At 46.1% G+C, this 22,917-nt stretch overlaps 1 protein-coding gene across 2 annotated transcripts; it reads right to left on the bottom strand.

Annotated features, from left to right (window-relative positions):
* Window positions 1-298: 298 nt before the first annotated feature.
* On the bottom strand, window positions 299-15,222 carry mfsd2ab (major facilitator superfamily domain containing 2ab). Of its 2 annotated transcripts, none has more exons than XM_047016997.1 (14): window positions 15,002-15,222; window positions 12,528-12,653; window positions 11,392-11,516; window positions 6,412-6,535; window positions 6,209-6,287; window positions 5,823-6,013; window positions 5,612-5,702; window positions 5,328-5,446; window positions 4,944-5,027; window positions 3,611-3,694; window positions 3,284-3,396; window positions 2,990-3,133; window positions 2,430-2,606; window positions 299-2,294 (listed from the first exon to the last, which is right to left on the bottom strand). In XM_047016997.1, exons 1-14 carry the CDS (start codon window positions 15,089-15,091, stop codon window positions 2,243-2,245), a joined length of 1,599 nt encoding a protein of 532 aa, XP_046872953.1. In that variant the 5' UTR covers window positions 15,092-15,222; the 3' UTR covers window positions 299-2,242. The 2 variants fall into 2 exon arrangements, with proteins under 2 accessions (XP_046872953.1, XP_046872954.1); XM_047016998.1 differs by lacking the exon at window positions 15,002-15,222 and adding an exon at window positions 12,843-14,843.
* Window positions 15,223-22,917: the final 7,695 nt, after the last annotated feature.

The raw sequence follows: 22,917 nt of genomic DNA, 5'->3' as shown, positions 1-22,917 counted from the left end.
GACCGCTTGATGGCACACTTACACCATTGGTGCATGGCACATTTTTTCTATGGCTCTGCTACACACTAGGTCTGGCAGTAAGTTACGAACCTACGCTTATCAAACGTTATAACTTCACGCACGCAAGAACAGTTCCATGCTGTTTAAATCAATGAAATCACCCTCACACATTTTATTTTCATGGTTGATCAAAATATTGTCTTTCGTGGTTTTCATCCAACTGCTCTTCACGTTATTTTATGTCATAATAATGTGGGAAATGTTTGTCGAAGTGTGATAAAAACTCTGAAAAGCCACATTACAATATCAATTAGTATTTATTAACAAAATTCAAACACTTTAATCCTCAACATCTTGTTTAAATAACTACGTCGACGACCATAACATCACCTGCTTCACAAATATTAAAGATATTTACAAGTTTACATACAATATATACATATGCACAACCGTTTACAAGGCTAGAGTGAGTCAGAAGAGAACGCGTCTCAACCACATTTATAACAACAAGATAAAAATGACACGTCACCATTAGATTATCAAGTGTACGTTTTTTTTTCTTTTAGAAAGTTGGCATCGGTCTTGTTGTCTCTCAAATTACTTTTTCGGGACAGTAACATGACAAGGTTTAATGACAATAGAAACTACCTGTTCAAACACAAAACACGTCCCCCTACAGCTTGGACACCTTGTCAACACATTTAGGAGATAACGGCATGTGTTACATATGGCACTGTATGAATATATTCCATATCTGAGTCAGATATAAAATGCACATAGGCTTTCTGTGGCACTATAATAGATATCCAGGTATAATCATATTTTTCCATTTTCTTCACATCAACTTTCAATACAGTACATGACACACATGGAAACTGAATCCATTGCGGTTTATCACCATCCTCAAAATACCTTTTTGTATCGTTTTGTGCTTCCCTTTTCTGAACAGTGTTGGGGGGGATATACTAGCTACAAGCAAAGACATGCAATAAAAGTCAGGATTTACACACAAACCGCTTCAAAACGGACTTTGATTCAAACCATTCGTCGATACACGTTTACTGACATTAGTCTTTTGAAACATTCTTCATTCATTGAACATCAACAGTGTTAAATCCTTAATGAGATAAATAACCAAGCATGACGATTCAGCAACCGTACACCCACTACAATTAAAAACCAATAAATATGTAAATAAAGAATCCATGCATGTCACTAGAAAGGTGTCGTTATACCCAAGGTAGGAGTCAAAGACTGGATTGTAAGGAAAACACTTTCTGTGGACACTTGTGGCTATGACAGTTTGTTAGCTAGCTTGTATTTTTAGTGGTTCGTGGAGGTTCGCAGGGGAACTAAGAATAAGGTCTTGGACCAATTAATGAAATACGATTACATTTCGTGAGAACATGGGAGCCTCTACAGTGTCTAACGTTATAACAAAAGACGTTTGACCAGCGGATGCAATTGAGGCAATGAACGGAAAGTTCACACAGAAATCAATTGTCAGCATAAAGTTGGTAGAAATATTCAAGTTGACAAAACATCTAAGCCTCTAGGTTACTGTTCAACTGTTGTGGTTTTGAAACCCTCCAGAAAGGTAAAATAACACAGGTGTGATACCCTTTAAGGGTCATTCAAGTTTCTCATGACTGACACACACACACACCGTGGTGGGTTAGAGTGGAGACCAAGTGCAGTATACTAGATTAAAGGCCATTCAAGTCTGTCTATTGCAGCGTATCTAACAGTTCTATTTCAGAATGAAGCCCCTAAAGTTGGCAATAACCCAACAGGTACTACTGCACCAATCACATTTCTAGGTTTTTTTAGTGCAACTTCAATAAAGACTAGGGAGTCTTCATCTCAAATGTCCCACTTTCCCTCCTAACACAATGCCCTACTTTGTCTAAAAAGTAGCACACTATATAGAACAGTAGGATTCACTGGAGATTTGACCCAAAACACTATAACAACAAAACAATGGGTTAAACCAGGCCATCACACATAAAGGCAAAACTTCAGCCAAGCAAGGTCTTGGCGTGGTCTTGGTCGTTGCCGTGGCGTTCGAGAACGTCGACGATGACCCTTGCCGTCGTCATAGAGACGGGGGGTCTGAGGAGATGGAGCGGCAGCAGCCTTGTGATTGGACGCCTGGGTTCCCGTTAGGTTTAGTCTTTGTTGGTCCCACCCCTGGCGCACGCAGCCATCCAGCCCCCCGATTGGTCCCAGAGCTTTGCACGGCCTAAGCCAGGTTTGCCAGCTCAGTGGAGTCTGTTTCAGAGTCTGAGTTGTCCCTGAGAGAGCGAGAGAGAGCGAGAGAGAGAGAGAGCACACACCACACACAGGTCAGATTGACAGCTGAGGTCACATGACACTTCTAACTCAAACAAGCTCGTTGTCGCTTCAAACCTCGGTTCATTAGCTCTTACCGTTGCTCCTGCAGCAACTTGCGGTTGCCCTGCCTCCTTTCCTCGTCGATTGGATAAAAGTAAAAGATGACCAGGCCAACCATGATGAGAGCTATGGGCGCCGCGGAGACCAGCAGCTTTAGGGTTAAATCTACCGCTGCTGGTTGACTGCAGCCTCTAGTAATGTAGCCTGCAAAACTAAAGGAGGGAGCAGAAAGAAAACAAAATCAATCATCTACTTAAACCATCCTTTATTGGTCCAAGGTCCAATAAACACTATGCTCAATATTGATTTCTCCAAACAATCAATTTAAACCAGGTCAATGTTACTCAAAATGTACACCCATCATAAAATCTCATGTGATACACACCCACATAATGGATAACTGGGTCATATAACAAAGGGCAGGAATCTAACCCTTTGAAATGGGATTTGGCTGTAGTGAGATTTGGATTAGTCTTATTTTGGTGTGTGTGTGTGTGACAATGGACCGTAAGATCTCTACTTTGATATCTGATGAGATGATATTGTGCAGCAGAACTCACAGGCAGGAGTGAGTGAATGCGTTCTGAACACTTACTCTAGACTGAGCGTGGAGACGCCCAGAGAGACGCCAGATGCAAACTTGGTGAAGAAAACGTAGAAGGAGTAGAAGATGGCCTCGTGGCCATGGGAGTCTGGGTTCTGCACCTGGAAGTCATCCACCACATCCGGAAGCATGGACCTAAACACACACACACAGAGATAAGATATCAAAAGACCAATTCAAAGAGCAGGAGATTGAGAGGTGCCCGTGGATGCGAGTTGTTGTCGTCGTCTGATATCTACAGTGTTTTAAAGATTGTGTGTGTGTGTGTGTGTGTGAGAGACTCACCAGGGTAGCAGAAAAGCAGCTGCAACTCCCACTCCGGCAGCAAAGGACACAACGTAGCTGACCACCAGATTACTCTTCACACACACCACCAGGATCATGAAGGGAACCACCGACTGCCAGAGGGAAACACAATACATTAGCCCAAACCATCACACACACACACACAACAGCTTCAAAACCATCACACACACACAACTTCAAAACCATCACACACACACACAACTTCAAAAAGGCTGTCTTTCCCTGTGATTCAGAAAGCAGCCTGAGGGTAGCGCTATATCTGATACCATAACTGTCCACATCATCAATCTGTGGAACAAATCTCACCGAGGTTCCAAAATACACTGCTGTCTTCTTTCCAAACTTGGTTAGGAACCACTGCCAGAAGGGAATAGCCAGGGTGGCTGCAAGCTGAAGGAGACAAATAAAACACGAGTTAATTATGTAAAGTCTATCCAGAAGTGAAGCCAAAAACATCCGTTCTGGAAGTTGTTCAGAATTCATGGATGCAGAGAGAAAAGCTTGTTTTATCCTTCCTCACAACAGGCTACTTTGGGGAACTTTCCAGAAAGCCAGTTCCCTGAATAACGTTCAACCATTTAGCGTGCTGATCAAGATCAATCTAGGAGTGTCTGCATGCAAAACACACAAGCCTTGCTTCCTTGCAGGTGCAGCGCACACATTAACAGTTTCCTCTGAACCTCAAAACTCACCCAATGAAAACAGGTCAAGTCTGGATTTCACATCAATGCTACACAGACAAAGACAAACTCCCACCTTGCCTTGTTGTCAAGATTCAAAGCTACAATCGAGCCCACACACACACACACACACACACACACACACACACACACACACACACACACACACACACACACACACACACACACACACACACACACACACACACACACACACACACACACACACACACACACACACTACATTCTACAGTGGATCTGTTAACCAGGACGACCTCGAACCCCTAATCCGAGTTTGTCTGACTTGGCTTCAAGCAAAGTTAATTTAAGTCAGTGAAACCATTACTGTAATACCACAAGCTTGTTGGCTGTAATCCCTTGCGTAGAGTAAAGGATTTGAGCGTAATCTTTCCTCACTCGCTTAGAGAAACTGGGATTTGCTAGTTCTTCTGTACAGTGAAGATTTCGCCACCAACCCTGACTCATGATGATGAAGAACAAACATAAATTCCTGGCTGGATTTAAAGTATTAGCATAATGACCCCATGACTTCTTCCTGATTTTAAAGACCCCTCCTCTGTCTGAATGTCGTCTTAAAATTGAGCATGAGAAGGAAAGAAAGGTATTTCTCGTAGACGTGTATTACTGGTGACGGACAGAGAAAGGAGGGGGTGCCCATGGGAATGGGCTGGCATTTAGAGAGGCAAAGAACCCGTCCACAGATCACAGCAACCATCAGTCTGAGCGAGACATGAGCTCTCGCTGGTAGCTGCCAGCCCTTGAGAGAACAGGAGATTTACACTCTCCCACGGAGCGAGCAGCCTTTTGTGACTGAGCTGAGGTATGGCAGGTCAAGATCGGACTTGTGAAAAAGACTTATTTCAATCTCTATGCGAAAAGGTGTCTCAAAGAACTGACTGTATAAGAAACATTGGATAGCCCTGTGTGTGTGTCCTCACCATAATGACTAGTAGAATGTTCTGGAAGTCGTTTCTGAAGCCCAGGGTGTAGCAGCAAAACAGGGCGAAATTCCCTTCCAGAAGCTGCAGAAAGAAGCAAACAGAAAAAACATTGAGGAAAAACTCACACACACACCCAACTCTCACACACCCAACCCGCAGGTCTACTGACACAGGGGGCGGCTTAGCCTAAAAACCACTAAAACACACACACACACGATAAAGGAGCTGTCCTAGCACGCACACACACGGAGTAGTGGTGGCCACCGCAAGTTGAAGGCTCAGCCAGTGTATATAGCTGCACTACGGTTAACTTTATTATTGTAGTTAACAGCATTACCGTGAGAAAACCCCCTGAGGTTTTGGCACACGTGCTCCACTCACCATGAAGGCTAGAGAGGTGAACAGGAAGCCCATGACCAGCTTGGCGTAAGGGCCGTGGCCCATCACCAGCCTGATGCCCTGGAAAAATGACATGGGCTCTGACCTGGGGCGACACGAGTCTGGAGGAGAGAAAGAGAGAGAGAGAAAGTGTAAAAAACAGTCTGGAGTTCCCATATGGCTGTTTACTACCATCTCTAAACCCTCTGAGTAGGCTGGTGTGAAGTGTGTTTATTCCCCAGGTCTGCCCAGCTCAGGATGGACTGACAGACAGACAAAGATCTCACCTTTCTTCTCTCTCACTCCGAAGAACAGCACGATGGCACAGAGGACGTAGATGCCACAGATGATGCCAGAAGCGATCATGTAGGCGGTTTTCTACAGCCAGAAGACAGACAGCAGGGTCATGGATACAGGATCTCAAAAGACCGCAAACGAGTGCGTGTGTGCGCCTCAAAGAGATTGGAGAGAGAGAGAGGAGTATTGCATGTGCCCTACCGTGTGGTCCAGAGAGATGACAGGATGAGTCACGTTGACCTCTGACCCCGTCAGAAGGGACGTGGCGTTGGAATCGCTTCCGTTGAGGGTAACATCACCAAGTACGGGGAGGCAGGGCGGGTTAGCCATGCCCACGATCTGCCCCTGGATGGCTGTACCAATCACAGTGCCCAGAACCTCCACAGTCATCCCTGATTGGACGAAAAGCAGGAAAATCTATCAAACCTAAAAACACCCTTTTTTTATCGTTATTGTTCACATTTCATGGCCAGTGCAGTCAAATTCTAGCCCTTTTCTCCCCTTCATGCAAAAACATCCATTGCATCCCAGTGTCGAACATGCCATCCTAATAAAGTTGGGTGAGTTTGGTTGGGGGCGGGGCTTACGGTATGCCGTGGCGGAGTCCCTCTCCTTCTGTTCGTCGCTGATGAACATGGTAAGGGCCGAGTAGGGAACGTGGAAACACTGCAGGGGAACACCAGGGGAACACCAGGGGAACACCAGGGGAACACCAGGGGAACACGGTTAGGACGGACCCCCATGTACAGCTACTGGGGTATCTGCACTGCATGCGGGGTGTGCTACTCACAGTCTGCATCGTCTGGAAGAGGCAGTAGAAGACCAGGTACCAGATGACCTTGCCATCTTCAAATGGAGGCACATACCAGATGAGGAAGTAGCACAAGACAGCGAGGGGGGTGGAGAACAGGATCCTGGGAGGGAGGGAAAGAGAGAGGGAGGGATCAGTCTGTGAAACCATGAGGGCACTCAAGCGAGTAACTACGCAGAACAACAACAACAACAACATCAATGTGTTTGGCCTCACTCCTGGCAAGAGATGATTTATTAATGAAGTTCACTAAAGTGCCTTTGTCTGCCGCGTCACCCTCAGTCACCCTCCTCATCACCAGCTCACTGAGTGACTTGGCTAATGCCGACTTTGTGCCAGACGACGACTGCAGCGGGCCAAAACGGGGACAGCAATTATTATTTTCCTTCCAGGGAGCCAAAAGTGGCCTCAAACAGCAGGAAACTGCCTGTTCTGGACCAGGACTGGAACATCTTTGTCATTGTCTCTTCTCTCTCACTCCTTGTCCTCGTCTCTCTCTCCTTGCTCAAGTTTAAGGAATGCTGCTTCACAGGAGCAGTTTCCTCCTCCATCTAAAGAGGGTATTCTCATGACAAAGGTTCAGTAGCTATGAAAGGAAAGCATGTGTCAGGAGTTATGCAAAAGTGCTCCTGTCTAGATGACGCATGAGACAGTCCGACATTCCTTTTTGACTGAAGCACTCACGCCTTAACTAACCCCCCCCCTCAAACACAAACGCAACACAGCCATCACAGGAACAAGAAGTGTATACTAAATGTAGTATACTAAATTCAACTCATTTCTAAACTGGAGAATGTCTTTGGTCACTTCCTGTTCCGATACTATCCCCAAACGCCACCCACAAATAGAGGAAGACGAGTGTTCTTTCCCAGACAGGAAGCAGCCACTATGAAACAGGAAGAAATATCAGGTGATCTTGCGGAACCCGCCAGATCAGGATATGATGTCATAAAATGACTTCAACCGTATCTCTGAAGATCATGGCACATGGCTTCTTATGAGCTCACTCCACAAATACTGATTTACTTGCATCATGTAAAAAGAAACTAATGACTCAATCCAAGCACCTCTTCTGTACAGCTCAACCAGATTGTCAGGATGATGTGATGCGACGTGATACAATAGGTCAACCACTTCTTGGCCTCCTTCATTCGCAGTTACTTTGACAACTAGCCCCCTTACAACAGAGAGTTGCTTTGATCTAACGGTATTGAGGATACGAGAAAGAAGAGAGGGGGAGAGGGAGAGAAAGAGAGGGGAAGGGAGAGAAAGAGAAAGAGAGGGGAAGGGAGAGAAAGAGAGGAGGGAGAGAAAGAGAGGGGAAGGGAGAGAAAGAGAAAGAGAGGGGAAGGGAGAGAAAGAGAAAGGAAGGGAGAGAAAGAGAAGGGAAGGGAGAGAAAGAGAAGGGAAGGGAGAGAAAGAGAGGGGGAGAAGGAGAGAAAGAGAGGAGGGGAGGGAGAGAAAGTGAGGGGAAGGGAGAGAAGCGTGAGACGACTGCTGGCTTCCTCCTGCGAATGAGGTGACTTTTCGGGGGAGGGCCGGAAGGGGGGAGCGATCCGGGGGCCAGAAGGTGTCACGTTCCCACGGACCCTGGTGTGCTTTGATTCGAGCGAGGCTTCAGGAGTGCAGTAGCCATGCCCATATGAACATATGGTTGGTCATACACCGGTCTCGTCAGCCCGTCCACTTATGATGAGACTTTAAACCTTTTGTCTCATGTAACGGGCAAACAAGCACTCTCGCCCAAGTTCCATAGAAGAGAACAGACAGACGGCGCAAAGGTTGCGTGTGTGTGTGTGCGCTTGCCAAACGACACGTTGCCAAATACAGACTGCTATCAGATGTGCTACCCGCTCTGCTGCCAGCCCTGCCCTAAGCCATCCCAGCTCTGCTAGGCAACCCTGTAGCACCACACTGAGACTGTAAACCATGCAGCATGTGACTGACAAGGCCCAGCCTGAACTATCGTATTACAGCGTCCTCTAAAATAGCTATGCTAACTAGTAGCCTACTTGAAAAAAAAATAAAAAAATAAACAGGGCATGTAGTGACAGGTTTAAAGAGAGAGTGTAGATTGAATAGGAAATGGGCAGGGAAAAAATATAATAAAAGACACAATCTTTTTATGGGCCTTGGAAATGATTCAAGCAGATAGCATGATGGCGGCCATTTTGTCCTCCAATGCACACATTGTGGGTCTGTATACACAAAAACAATGCAAACCCAGCCTATATTTGTGCCGTCTTAAGCCTAGCCTGTATACCTCTTCAGACGCTAATATGCATTATGTAACAATGTCTTACAACCCCATTGACAAGTTAAGTCAGTTTAATAAAAAATAAATCAATTGAGGAGTGAATGTGGCTGGTGTGATAAACCTGATGGAGTAGAATGCAAATTCAATGAACGTGTTATTTCTTTAAGATAACGATTTATATCTAAAGCAATACATGCAAAAAGGATGAACAGCCAACAAAAGTAAAAAATAAAATAAAAAAACCATAACAAAAAACTGTTTACATGGTTTAAAAAAAAAACAAGAGAGAAACCTACAACCCAAACAGAGACTATTAGTATTACTACCGGTAGTTACTCAAAGCAACAGGCAGGCCTTTCTCACCACCACCACCACCACCACCACACATCTCTTGAACTATAGTAACCTCTCAGATTCCTCAGTCAGCCTTCAAAAATGTCTATACAGTCAGGCAGCCGCTCTGCCATTGGCTGCAGCAGGTGGTGTGTTGTGGGCTGGACCAATGGGGGCCTCTCTCCTCCTCCACCCCTCCCCCCACCCTTAGGCATCCCCAAAACACGCTAGACCGGAGTCTGAAACCAGCCACCCCTTTTCCTTCATATTCTGCCTGCACAAGTAGAATTAAGATATCAAGTAGATGCTACGTCACTTAATTCTATAAATCAGATCATTTGGATCTAGATACGCTATAGGCTGAAAGCAGAGCACAATTAGAAGATGCTGGTGTTAAATCAGGACAGTCGACCATAGCTGCACTATTGACTGAAACTCTGCCAATAGATTATTAATACACACCACAATATTTGTCTAAAAGAGCCCATCCTACCTCCAGACTTCCTGGAGGAATTTTCAGACAATGTGCTCGATTGAAGGTTTTGCTAGTTGTTAAATCTCATACAGTCAGGTGCTTTGTGTGATGAAACAGACCACACAATACCAGGAAGAGGAAAAAACACCCACTGGTCAAAGCATTTCCTCCATTACATCTCCCCACTTGGACGTGACATTAAAAGGCACATCCACTGAGAGAGGAATCAATAATTCAGCTCATTTAGGTGTGCGCTCACTGTAATTGTCCACAGGGAAACGAATAAAGGAACTGATCATGCCTGAACCACCAGGGGTCCTTGTATTGCCATGGTTTATACCCACCCTCCCTCCCCTGTCACCCTCCCTCCCCCTGTCACTGTGCACATTCCAGGGTCCTTCTCACAGGATTGTACCAGACAAATGCCAATACCCCCCCCCCCCCCCCCCCACACTCTGTTCTATATACCACTACCTTCAACCACAAATATTTTAATATGCAAACACACACACACATCTTTCCCAGCCTTCTCACCCTCCCTCGACCTGACACAAGCCTAGTCAGCATCTGGTTTGTACACCATCACCCCCACCCCCTAGTTTCTTCTCCTTCCTGTCAATCTCCACCTCAGGTTTTCCCCAGAAGGTCTAGCAGGGAGCAGAGGGCGTGAGTCCTCCCGTCTCTGAGTACAGCCTCTGTGGAAGGTACACCGGCCACTTACGCAACTCCCCAAACGCCCTGTGCTGTACCTCACTCACAGATGGGGCCATTGACACCCACACAGCCCGGCCAGCAGGACCGGCTGGGTGGGTAGCTTGCTTAGCGTAGCTCGTGGCTGACAGGAAATGAGTCTCATTTGTACATGCGTAGAAAACGGAATGATTAGGATTAAGTCGAGTGCTCCGTTGGCGGAGCAAATACCAAGCCACTTGGTTGGTGGCGTTGGTGGGCGATTGAGTAAAGAGATGCAGAGAGAGGCATGTGTGTGTGTGTGTGTGAGGGGCGCTAGGTGACTGGGTCATCGGCCGTGACGAGCAATCCTTTGTAGCATCGGGATTTTGTCCTTCAAACTTCCAGGGACACGGAGAATGAGGCTCTGTGTGTGAGGCTCTGTGAGAGGCTGTCGATCTGGGGACTGTGTTTGGAAACATGAACACGTGTTGCCCCACCCGGCCACTGTAAATGAGTGGTTTCCGCGGAGGTCAGAGGTCAAAAGATAGAGCCTCAACACAGACCGGGGGGGGGGGGGGGTTACGAGAAGCCCACATTAACGACATGAAGGACTTTTCCAATGTACGTGGCAGTCAAGACTGGGCCTCTTAACAGCCATCAGTTAGATTTATCAGGAACATGCCAGCAGTTCTTGTGAGAAACTGCATGTCAAGTAATAAAAAAAAAATAATAATTCATCACCACATGGCTTTCTCTACTTTTCAATCCTTCTTAATCTCATTTTGGACCAAAAATGAAAAGAAGTGTGTTTTTAATCCCGAGAAGCAATAACAAAAACTTTATAGTCTTCCATTTGAGCACGAAGGCGATACCGGGGGCGTGGTGTAGCGATAATTGCATCGGCAGTGAACTATAATAAACCCTACGCACCCAACCCTCTGCTTTGAGTCACACCACCAGACTCCACCCCATTTTAGCTGTGAGTCACTCAATGAAACCTTCATGCATTAGCTGCGACCAAACTTGTGAGAAGCTAAGCTAACTGTTGTTAGCTGACAAGGGCGGGTCAGATGGCCGAGCGGAGGCTATTAATTAGAAGGTTGCCGGTTCGATTCCGGTACATCACCCTACTTGCCTCGGGGGGAATGTCCCTGTACTTACTACAAGTCACTCTGGATAACAGCGTCTGCATTAAATGACTAAATGTAAGACGTGGACCTACCAGGGTAGCATGCGTCCGAAGCGAGTCCAGGGGCTCCGGGACACCAGGAAGCCCACCGTGGGGTCCGTCACGGCGTCCCAGGCCCGGCCCACGAACAGGATGATGGAGGCATAGAAGGGATCCAGCTGAAGGGGACATACAGAACCGGACGTGTTACAACCTGGTCAGGCCTGTCAACAATGACCTAGTGTTTGGTTGAAATCATGTGGCCTGATCATTTTGGTGATGCCCTTGTCCAGTCATTTGCCCGTTCTCGTCGAATACCACACATACAAACACAAAGCCACAAGCACAATCCCCCTTTCGGAGAATGACTTTGCAACACTGAGATCACCGAGACTGTGGCTGATGTTCAGATAGCTAAAAAGAGATGACTGTATAAAATCCTAGCCCTTAGATTAGGCAGCCTACATAATATGTAAACCCATATCTTTCAACGCAAAACAGACAGACATTTGATTTTTGTTAAAAGGATCACATAATTATACATCTGTATAACGGTTAAGGACTCCAGCAGAGGTGACACAGCAAAATCCCACAGCGGACAAATTAGTTTAAACTGTCCGACTGTTCCTGGCCTGTGGCCCCCATGCTGTGCCGTCTGGATGACTCCTAATCACTGATCTTAGCAACAGAACAAAGCTGGCCCTGGGAAGCTGTCCACTTGCGCACCATCTTACAAGATAAACGTCAAAACCCATTAAAGCCAGACCCTAGGCCTCCACTCTCGTCTGCCCGGGTCGGGATAAGCCTCAGTTATATTTCTGGCGATACAGTGGCCCCCCCAAGAGAGTTAATTACACACAAAAAAAAGGAAAATAAATGTTTCAACCTCTTCATTTTCCTGAACAATGGTTCCATTCTTGGCGAGCAATGGAGTCACTCAGCACACAGTTCCTGTGTGTGTGTGTGTGGCGAGAGGAGGAGGGATCATTCAATGCCCAGTGCCCAAGAACTATGCATACCAGCCAACACATCATAAATGCCGATGTGCAGGTCACACTGCTTTGGGGTTTTTTAGAGATAGGTGCAAGGGATAAGTTCTATCAGGTCTTAAAGTAATCAAGTGTGGATGGTCAGGTGATGCCCCACAGAAGGCTGTGAGGGGTTGAAACGGGACCAGGCCGATGACTCACCTGGGCCACGTCCAGAAGGTAGATCTGCAGAAAGAAGCCGATAGCGCATCCTGTGATCTGGTAGGGGGCTCCGCCGACAGCGTAGCACAACTTGTTGCACACCGATAACCGATTCCTAGTCTCGTGCTGGGAATGAAGGAGAACATTTACATTTAGTCATTTAGCAGACGCTCTTATCCAGAGCGACTTACAGTAAGTATAGGGACATTCCCTCGAGGCAAGTAGGATGAAGTGCCTTGCCCAAGGACACAATGTAATTTGGCATGGCCAGGAATTGAACTGGCAACCTTCTGATTAATAGCCCGATTCCCTTACCGCTAAGCCATCTGACTCCCACAGAACGGCAGGGAAAGGGTCAACTTCTGTCTTATCCAGGAACATGTGATATCGTTAAAAACCCCATCTGGTAGAACTTTGGAAGTTCGGTTTGCGAGGGCTGATCCGTTTTCAGTCTGGGGCCTTTTTGCGGGCTAGCTAATAGCTGGAGGCATTTTACCCCATCCGAAGGCTTACCCCAGTTCTTGAAATGACTTCTCTGAAACCACATCTCACATTTGCTAGCCTGTGCTGACCTAAACCTACACAGAGGTTCTAACCTCAGTCTTCTCAAAACAACACCAACATGAAGCAATGTTGAGAAAGAGAAAAAAACTGAGAAAAAAAGACTGTGTTTCAAGGAAAAAAAACAGGTCAGTCCTGTTCCTATGCCCTTAAAACCACAATCAGAAATGGCTTCAAACCAGCAGCACAGGCTATTGATAATCAATATTGATTAAGCTACTGATTATCAAGCCCATGCCAGGGCAGAGGTTACCACAGAACAATCCCTGCCTGTCCTCTGACAGAGCAGTTACACACACACCTGTTGGCCAGAGAAGTTCTCACTTGGCTGTTGCTTTCCCTCACAGGTACGGCTTGTAATTGACAGTTGGAGAATTCAAGCCAGCATACCGGCCAATGGGTGGTCAGGGGCACCTTCCCTCCACGGCCAGTGGAGGCTTGTCTGTTTTCCGACAGACGACAGGTCAGACTCTCTTAGGGTACATTTTTTAACCAAGAAGTGGATGAATAAAAGATAAAGAACTAACTAACGCTACAGAACGACGGCGTTTGGACCTAGGTTACGCTGAGTGTTAACGCTAGGCCACGGACAGAGACTAATGCTGCTGTGTCACCTACTGATGGAAATGCATAACACCTATATGATTATCACATCAGGTGATGACGGGATAAATCGTCTTCACTTGGTCTAATGATACGACCCACTGTTCCTTGAACGTTTGTTCGACATGAAACACGATCCCCTTTATAACCCTGGTAGATAAGGATATATTCAATGTACAGATTGACTTTGACAATAGTGAACCCTGGTCTGTGGTATAACCCTGGTCACAGGGAAGGTTGAAAGAGACGTTTGGACGAGGACTTAATGAAAAGCATTTCTTCCATAGGCTGGTAGCTAAAAAACGTAAGTCAATGGCAACAAAATGTGTCTGTCAAGCTTGACTTCTCAGGCAGCTGATCCAGGGTAAGCAATAAATAAGGTGTGCGAGTGACAGGGATATTTTCCACTCCTATATTCACCTTTCAAACACCCTCTTTCCAAAATGTCTCCCCCTAAAGAATAGGACACCAACTCAAGCTGTGGTCCCATATAGCCTAGTCTAAAAATAAATAACCCCCACATGCCTTTATACATACAAGAAACTAATATTTGTTTAAGTGATTAAGACTTACTAAATTTATGACCCAAGACAAAATCTATAATGTTTATATATTTGGTTATTGATGATCAAAATTGGAAAGGCAACTGATATTACACTTTTTAGCTCACTATGGCGCTCGTGCCGCCGCCTGAATGACACGTAGCTCTACCGGCAACACAAGCATCCCCAACCAGAGATCCCGAGGAAAAAATGTGTATACACACACACACACACACACACAAAGAAAAAAAAATACAATGCCATAAAAAAATACAATTTCAATGAGTTTTTAATCTATGTAAAAAAACCTATGAATGTAGTTACTGTGAAAAAACTATGAAATGACAGGGCGCGGTAAATGCCCACCATGAACGTTACAGCATTAATATCACTGAAAAGAATGACGATATGTCGCACATAAACGATGTGCTACAACAACATGGAACGATACTCATTGTTGTTGTTGTCGTTTTGGAAAGTAATCCTTGGTTGGAGAAGAGTAATTTAGATAGTAAATCAGCGAACGTTGCCAGTCCACTCCATGCATTTGCTTTCTCTACCCCATTTCAGTGGGTATTTTACGATCTACTACTACCACCCCCAGTAGCCTACACACGCCCACGAGATGTGAACTCGCTGGTTCCATGACACGTTCTCCATTCAGCATTTACTTTCACACGTTTCCCCCCCTGTAATATCATGGTAGATCAAATACAACAATATTTTAATTCATTGAGAACAAAATGAATAAAGAATGAATGAACGTACCTTGCCGGCTAGTTTAATGCCATCTGGAATGCCTGGTTTGCTCAGCAGACTCGCGTTGGAATAGTGCTCCGCTCCTTCTCCTTTGGCCATATCAGTAAACAAATAAATAGTCTCAGAAAATGCTTTCAAACTGAAATAATAATCTTCGAGAGGAGAACCGCGCAACACACACTAAATTTCTCTACTGACGCTGAGAGAACGGCCATTCAAAGATGTACTTGGACTCGATCCCGCCCCTTTTTAACAGACCATCGTCTACCAATCGCTAACCACGCCCTTCTGGGCGGGCTTGGCTTGAACAACGAAAAGCACGGTGTCCTATTAGTTTATTTTGAAATTGAATAGCGTACAAACATTGCTGCTAGAAGTGTGTTTGTCTGTCTGTCTGTCTGTCTGTGTGTGTGTGTGTGTGTGTGTGTGTGTGTGTGTGTGTGTGTGTGTGTGTGTGTGTGTGTGTGTGTGTGTCACAGTGTTGCAGTATATGACCTCAAAATCATTATCATGCTAGACAATACTAACAAATATAACAACAAGTCGCTGCACATATTTCTCACAAAGATTTGCGATGGACAATGAACCTAAAAAAGCTTCATTTCAGCTGTAGTCTGCACTGACTTTTTCACTTGCAGTCAAGCACACAGAACGTCTAATGTCTCTTGTAATACATATGGTTCTATAGGTAGCCCCATACATCTGGGGAAACGGTGTTTGCTGAGTGGCTTACAGTCTGTGGGTATGAACGTATGTTCCAGTTGAGCTGTGTAGACATAGTATGTACAGCACACAGATCGAACAGCATGGACCCTGAATACCTGTCTGTGTGTGTAAAGGTTGTGGAGATTGCCACGTGGAGACTTGCATACACACACACACACACACACACTTGCCACCTCAGAAAGAGACTGTCCCACTTACCAAAAAACGAAACTCCAGTGCCACAGTGTCAAGCTCAGACTGTCAGCCCACACCCACACACACACACACACATGCGCACACTTTGGGGCAATACACACACACAGATCAGTAAGGGTCAAATGTAGATAAGATCAAACTTTACAGGTAGTGTTAGTAAATAAAGCTTTATCTCTGCTACTGGGCCCAACCAGAGAACACACAGGTCAATTTAGAAGGTGACATCAACTTCGATCGCTCCATTTTAAGGATGAATGAATCTATGCATGAAATGAAATGCAATGAATCACCCAAATGTCAATCCGTCTGTTTTGTTAGTTTCAACAGCCTTGTTGAGTGTCATCAGAGTTTAGGATGTGAAGCAAGTGATGCCCTCTGCATGTTGAAATCTAACGTTTACCGTCATTGCCAATGCTGATACCAAGCTGTAACCTTGGACGCAAACTGAACATATTTGTAAGGTAATTCTAGGTATTTATTCTTCCTAGACAGTGCAACGTCAATAAAGTGTCTGTCTGTCTGGAAGAGACGACAAATGAAGAGGAATCGGATGTGTGTTGCTTGAGTGCAGTTTTCCTTCTCCTTTTCTGTACTCCTTTTCCAAACACATACTATGCAAACTTTAAATGATGCATAAACTTGCCCAAGGGCCAGCACACATTCACATCATGTATTATTCGTTCAACTGACACTTAAATCAGGGAGTCAGATGGCTGAGCGGTGAGGGAGTCGGGCTAGTAATCAGAAGGTTTCCGGATCGATTTCCCGCCGTGCCAAATGACGTTGTGTCCTTGGGCAAGGCACTTCACCCTACTTGCTTCGGGGAGAATGTCCCTGTACTTACTGTAAGTCGCTCTGGATCAGAGCGTCTGCTAAATGACTAAATGTAAATGTAATGTAATGTAAATCCAAAGAGACATGCAAATAGTGCATGTGAAAAGCGCAATAGAAAATCAAAGATCAGAAGGGCTTAGTTCTAACAGTATTTCGGAGGTCAGACTCAAGGAAGACCGCATTACCCACGAGACAACATTTCACAGAGCCAAACGCTCGAGTCGCTGCATGCAGTTGGAGGATGTCCTGTAGGTAAAATGAAATTTTTGGCAGATTGAAACACGCACACACAACCGCTGTGTTTCATAAACAAGCTAACTGTTGGGGAGCTGGCAGAAGGAAGATGTTCCCGGAGTGTTCTCCACGGAGGGTGCTGACAGTGAGGGCCCAGGAGCCAGTTTCCCACCTGCTGCTCCAGGTTGAGCTAACACAGGCAGCAGCCAAGGAAAACTTCCTAGGTGTGGTTAGAGACAGTGATTCTTTCTCAGCGCTGGGCCTAACCCAAGGGTCCTGTCCTATTTCAGTGAAACAGATCAAACCTTCTCTTACATGATCACAAAGAGCTCCATACAGCGCTTATCTTGTCTCCTTGGAGACAGGTCTCCTTGGAGACTCGAGCTTGATCTTGGGTTTTCCCAGTGTCTCGTTTTACTGAGGAGGGCTCCTCTCCTTGTTCTGAACAGTCGGCCTGGCTGTGGGCTGGATTAAGAGCAATCTTTAAATGAATATCTCTGACAACGAGAAAGGGCAAGTGAGGATCTTCACACACACACAAACACAAACAGGGGCGCCGCCAGGAATTTTTGGCCCCATGAAAATAATGAAAAATAAAATAAAAGTTAATCATTTAGATTTGTTTTTCTATTTCTTGGAATTGTCCTAACTTTTCCCCCCTACACGGCGCCTGTGCACACAAACACACACAGACACCTATACCTGCACCTGCATGCACACGCAGGGCGTGTGAGTTTTGATGGTCTTTTACCTTTCTCACAGTCCTTATGTCACTCATGATCGAATGCGTCACACAAGTGTGCCCGTGAGCATGTCAAAACATCTCTGAGTTTAGCTTGTGTCTCGTATGTCTGTGCTCGTGTAAGTGTTTGTGAAGGAGAGAGAGAGAGAGAGAGAGAGAGAGAGAGAGAGAGAGAGAGAGAGAGAGAGAGAGAGAGAGGACAAAAGAGGAAGAGTTTGTTGCCAAACACATTGAGTGTGAGGGAACGCTATGCGGTGCATGCTAAAGTTGTCTGTGAGGTCAAGCCAGCTGTGCGTCATGGCAAAAGCGGCACAGGTGGAAGTCAGGAGGTCTTGGTACTTTATGTACCGTATATATAATACAGCCATATATCCCGGAGTTGAGAAGGTAGGACTGTAGGGAGGAGAGCAGGGGAGAGAGCAGGGGAGCGAGCAGGAGGGAGAGGGGGCAGAGCAGGGGAGAGAGCAGGGGGGAGAGCAGGAGGGAGAGCAGGGGAGAGAGCAGGGGAGAGAGCAGGGGAGAGAGCAGGGGGGAGAGCAGGGGGGAGAGCAGGGGGGAGAGCAGGGGAGAGAGCAGGGGAGAGAGCAGGGGGGAGAGCAGGGGGGAGAGCAGGAGGGAGAGCAGGAGGGAGAGCAGGGGAGAGAGCAGGGGAGAGATCAGGGGAGAGAGCAGGGGAGAGAGCAGGGGGGAGAGCAGGGGAGAGAGCAGGGGAGAGAGCAGGGGAGAGAGCAGGAGGGAGAGCAGGGGGGAGAGCAGGGGAGAGAGCAGGGGAGAGATCAGGGGAGAGAGCAGGGGAGAGAGCAGGGGGGAGAGCAGGGGAGAGAGCAGGGGAGAGAGCAGGGGAGAGAGCAGGAGGGAGAGCAGGGGGGAGAGCAGGGGAGAGAGCAGGGGAGAGATCAGGGGAGAGAGCAGGGGAGAGAGCAGGGGGGAGAGCAGGGGAGAGAGCAGGGGAGAGAGCAGGGGAGAGAGCAGGAGAGAGAGCAGGGGGGAGAGCAGGGGAGAGAGCAGGGGGAGAGCAGGAGGGAGAGCAGGGGTCAAAGCTGATGTCCAGCTCTGTGCATTGTGTTCTGTGGAGTGGAACCTTTGTGGACACATAGTTCACAGACGCAAACACATTCTCTCTCTCTCTTTCTCCCTCTTACTTTTCCTCTGTCTTTCTCTCCCTTGTCGAACACTGACCAGATTGAACTTGCATTTCTATTGCAGTTTTTGGGGGCTTTGCAGATGAATGAGAGTAAACTGTGATCACAACACTGTTTATGCGGTGCTTTGCTGTAGGTATATAATAAGTCAAACCTTAGGAATGTTTGATCAGAGTGGTGTGACGTTGGTGACATTACGTTGTCACGAGTGAGAAGGAACACAATTCTCAAGTGTAAGAGACTCATGTAAGATTCTCATGTGTCGAGTTGTCATGTGTAAGCACCCAGTGTTCCATGCCACCACAGTCCTCATGGGACGTGTCATTTGGGAGTGCCTTTATACTTACAGTTGTCATGTGTCGGCTTCAAATCCTGTGATTTAAAGATACATTCATGCAGACACAGAGGAAGTGGCGTCTTTGCAGAGAGTTTGAAACAACGTCACATGAACTTGGGCCAAAATGTCCAGAGTCAAGACCTTGAAAAGCTACATTTGGTCGACCTGGTTGGAACGCCCAGACTTTCTAACGAGAACCGTGCTGTGTGTTCTCAGACAACTAATTGTTTGCCACTTGACGTTTGCATGATTATAAAAACGTAAGAGTTTCCACATTAAACTAAGGATCAAAGTCGAAATGGAACCCAGTGGGGTGTCTTTGTAATGTTTGTATCCTTGCCTGCAAGCTTTGTTTGAAGTCGATCGAGTCTCTGAATTCTCGATCACTTGGTAGAGAAGACTCAACAAACCAGGGCAGGCCATCTCTCTCTCTCTCTCTCTCTCTCTCTCTCTCTCTCTCTCTTTCCCTCTCTCTCTCTCTCTCTCTCTCTCTTTTTCTCTCTCTAACTTTTGCTATTTCTCTGTCTCTCTCTTTAGTTCTCTATTTGTGTCTCTCTCACTTTCTGTCTCTCTCACTCTCTTTTGTTCTTTCACTCTCGCTCTTTCACTCTTTCGCCCTCTCTCTCTGTACTTTTTAAAGATCGTTTTGGCTTGTACCTTTGAAACTTGTGCCAGCATTGGCTCGGTCTTAGATTCGCATATGTGTGTGTGTGTGTGAGGGGTGGGTCAGTGGAAGATAAAGTAACAGTCACAGCTGATTGGAGGGGTACCAGTATATTTTTACAGTAGTATTTAAAATCTAGACATAGTGTACACCAGGGTCCATTGCCATATCAAACTACAGCACTGTTTGTAATGGTCATACACTCATTCAACTCTTCCAATTCTCAGAAAGCTGTATGTAAGACGACTGAGAATATCAGGAAAGATTGAGGGTGGGGGGTGGGGGGCTCTGAAAAAAACCTTTTCATGTCATCCTTCTCTCCAACTTCAGACAAGCCAGCCAGATGCCATGGGTTCATGTTTAATTCTTCGGGCTTATCTCCAGGAAGTCAAAGAAGCAGATATGAAGCCTTCAGACGAGTTGGGTGCTCTGTTTGGAGAACTCAGCTGAGAGGACCGAAGTCCACAGCAGGGGTGTCAATGTGGCCCAGGGGTCTCCAGCAACCTCTGACTGTCTGACCTCCATGACAACACCGTAACCATGACCATGAACGGTGATGTCACTGTGTACATTGGAGAGCTGACGTCCCTAGAGTGATGTAACGGCTGGTCCAGTCCCCCGTGCATTTCGATCGTCCATAAACGTCTAGATTTGTCCACCTTGCAACAGGGCAAGATGCAACTGTGGATCGTTTCAAAACCAGAAAGGGCAAAGTTAGGTTTCAAACAAATCGTATTGAGCCATAAACACAGATTAAAGAAAGCATGTGGTGTTTATATATATCAGTCATCTGCTGGGTGTCCATGCAGTACTGTGACAAGTTCAGCTGCAGCTTGCCTGAGAGGAAGGATTAAATAACAATAGAATAACAGGGAGTGAATTCAGTGTGACACCATATCACCCCACCCTGTCATTAAGGTCCAGATACACAATCAAACACACACACAATCAGGCGCACAGACACATTACATTCATCCACATGGTCATGCGCACAAGTGTGTGTGTGTGTGGTGCACATACCTTTGTGTTAATCTCATTTAATAACTAGCTTTTACAGTATATGATCTCGGTAATTAAATACATACCAAGCACAGTTCATTCCAATAATATAACCCCCGCCCTACCCTCGAGAGCTGAACTCTGCCTGGCCTAATCCAATCATAATCGTCTTGTAACATCATCATGAATTTAACCATTTATTAAAGCATTGCGGTTGGGATTTTCCTGTGCCAGGGCATGTTAAAATGCATGACCAGTACCAGGCCAGTTCAGCCCAGCTTGGTCGTTGGCCTTCTCACCCCGACCAGTGATGAAACCCTGTCTGTCTGTTTCTGAGACCAGTTCTCTCTCATCTCAGGGTTTCTTCACGGCTTTAATGGGCTCTCGGGAAACCATTCTTGAATATAGCTACAAACTCAGCATCAGCTTGTGAGTGGAATCATGGAACGATGAGATGTTTGAAACCTCCTTAGTAGGCAGTGGGATGGATCATTTACATGTTGTCATTTAGCAGACGCTCTTATCCAGAGCGACTTACAGTAAGTACAGGGACATTCCCCCGAGGAAAGTAGGGTGAAGTGCCTTGCCCAAGGACACAACTTCATTTTTCACGGCCCGGGAATCGAACCATCAACCGTCTGATTATTAGCCCGACTCCCTAACCGCTAAGCCATCTGACCCCTGACATCATCATCTGAAAATACAAATCTGGGAAACAGAAGCCCACAGTGTCAGCTCTCCACCTTAGATCTCGCATGTCAGCCAGTCTCTCTGTAACTGATCTTGTGTCTGAACTAGTATCCCGTGAACTCAGTTTAGGGTTGAAGAGGTGACAAGGTCAACCATGGGAATGGTTCACACTACTCTGAACATGACAACTAAAGCAGGTCTCGAACCAAAGAACATTCCAGTGGAACAAACGGGCGTCAAACTCATTAACGGTTCATGTAGAGATCCGTCCATGGCTTCACCTCAGAGCGAGCTGCCATATAGTTGGGTAATGATTTAGCCGGAGGTAAACACAGGGGTTACATGGGCGAGATTGGCTCAGCGTGTCTAGACGTGATTTCGAAAATATTGTCATTTTGCCCTGATATCTGATTAAGGTTTCAATCACTATAAACATGGAGATTTGTACTGCTTATAAGGATCAGGTGTATTCATGCTCCAAATGGAAGCTGTAATGTGTGTTTTACATGAATTCAGAATGTTTCTATAAAGCCCCTTAAACAAGCAATATGTCACAAAGGGCCAGAGACCGTTTCCCATTTGGGGGAGCGTGTCTTTGTATTGGGGGGAAGTGAACACGTCATCCTATTTGGGGGGAGTGTTTTCATTTGGGGGATGCACTCATATTAGTGGTTGTGTTTTGCACTTCAGGGCCACCGTAGATAAGGCATGTGTGTGTGTGTGTGTGTTTGTTCCCCAGGTACAGGGGGTGAAGTAGCCTAGACAAGGGCAGTCAAAGACATGTCACTGGCAGTTCTGGGAGTATTGTTATTTTGACTTTGATACCTGATGTTGTTTATAGATCTAGAACTCTCCTGCTGTTTCTACGGACCTTGGTTTGTTTAGGTTTGGAGAGGAAACACTGTGTGTGTGTGTGACGGCGTGTCTGTGAAAGTGTGCGTGGCTGTGCAAGTGTATATGTAATGGGGGCGTTTATGTTCGGGTGGGTGCGCCGCGCGTATCTGGAGGCGTGTGTTTGAGAAACAAATATAATCAATGATATAAATACGACAAAAATGGAAATAACACAATAACACACACACACAATCTCAAACAATGACGTTATTTCAATGGTTAAAACAATATTTGTTTCGTAGGCGTTCCTTCATATTTCCTCATTCCCTAGAACAATATTTGGTTTAGCGCAGATTTCTGCGTTAGCATGCGATGTCAAACCTGTTGCCCTTTTCGTTCAATAAGCTGAAGGGTTCACTCACGCAGGCAGTACGAGCCCCATCTAGCGGTCAAATACAGAAACAGGCGAACACAGGCTGTAGTACACCACATTTCCAGAAGGGGGCGACGAAGGGTCCCTTTTGAATG

Source organism: Hypomesus transpacificus, unplaced genomic scaffold, assembly GCF_021917145.1.
Source record: "Hypomesus transpacificus isolate Combined female unplaced genomic scaffold, fHypTra1 scaffold_446, whole genome shotgun sequence".
NCBI lineage: Eukaryota > Metazoa > Chordata > Actinopteri > Osmeriformes > Osmeridae > Hypomesus > Hypomesus transpacificus.
This window is presented reverse-complemented; position numbering and strand designations above follow the sequence as displayed.

Bases quoted from the DNA above. Each gene is read 5' to 3' on its own strand.
- mfsd2ab (XM_047016997.1), bottom strand. From the start codon at position 15,091: ATGGCCAAAGGAGAAGGAGCGGAGCACTATTCCAACGCGAGTCTGCTG. The intron at 5,028-5,327 runs GTGAGTGGAGCA...TTCTTTCTGCAG, and splicing joins TCACCTCTCTAGCCTTCATG to CTTCTGGAAGGGAATTTCGC. The intron at 2,607-2,989 runs GTAAGTGTTCAG...TCCCTCCTTTAG, and splicing joins GTCTCCACGCTCAGTCTAGA to TTTTGCAGGCTACATTACTA.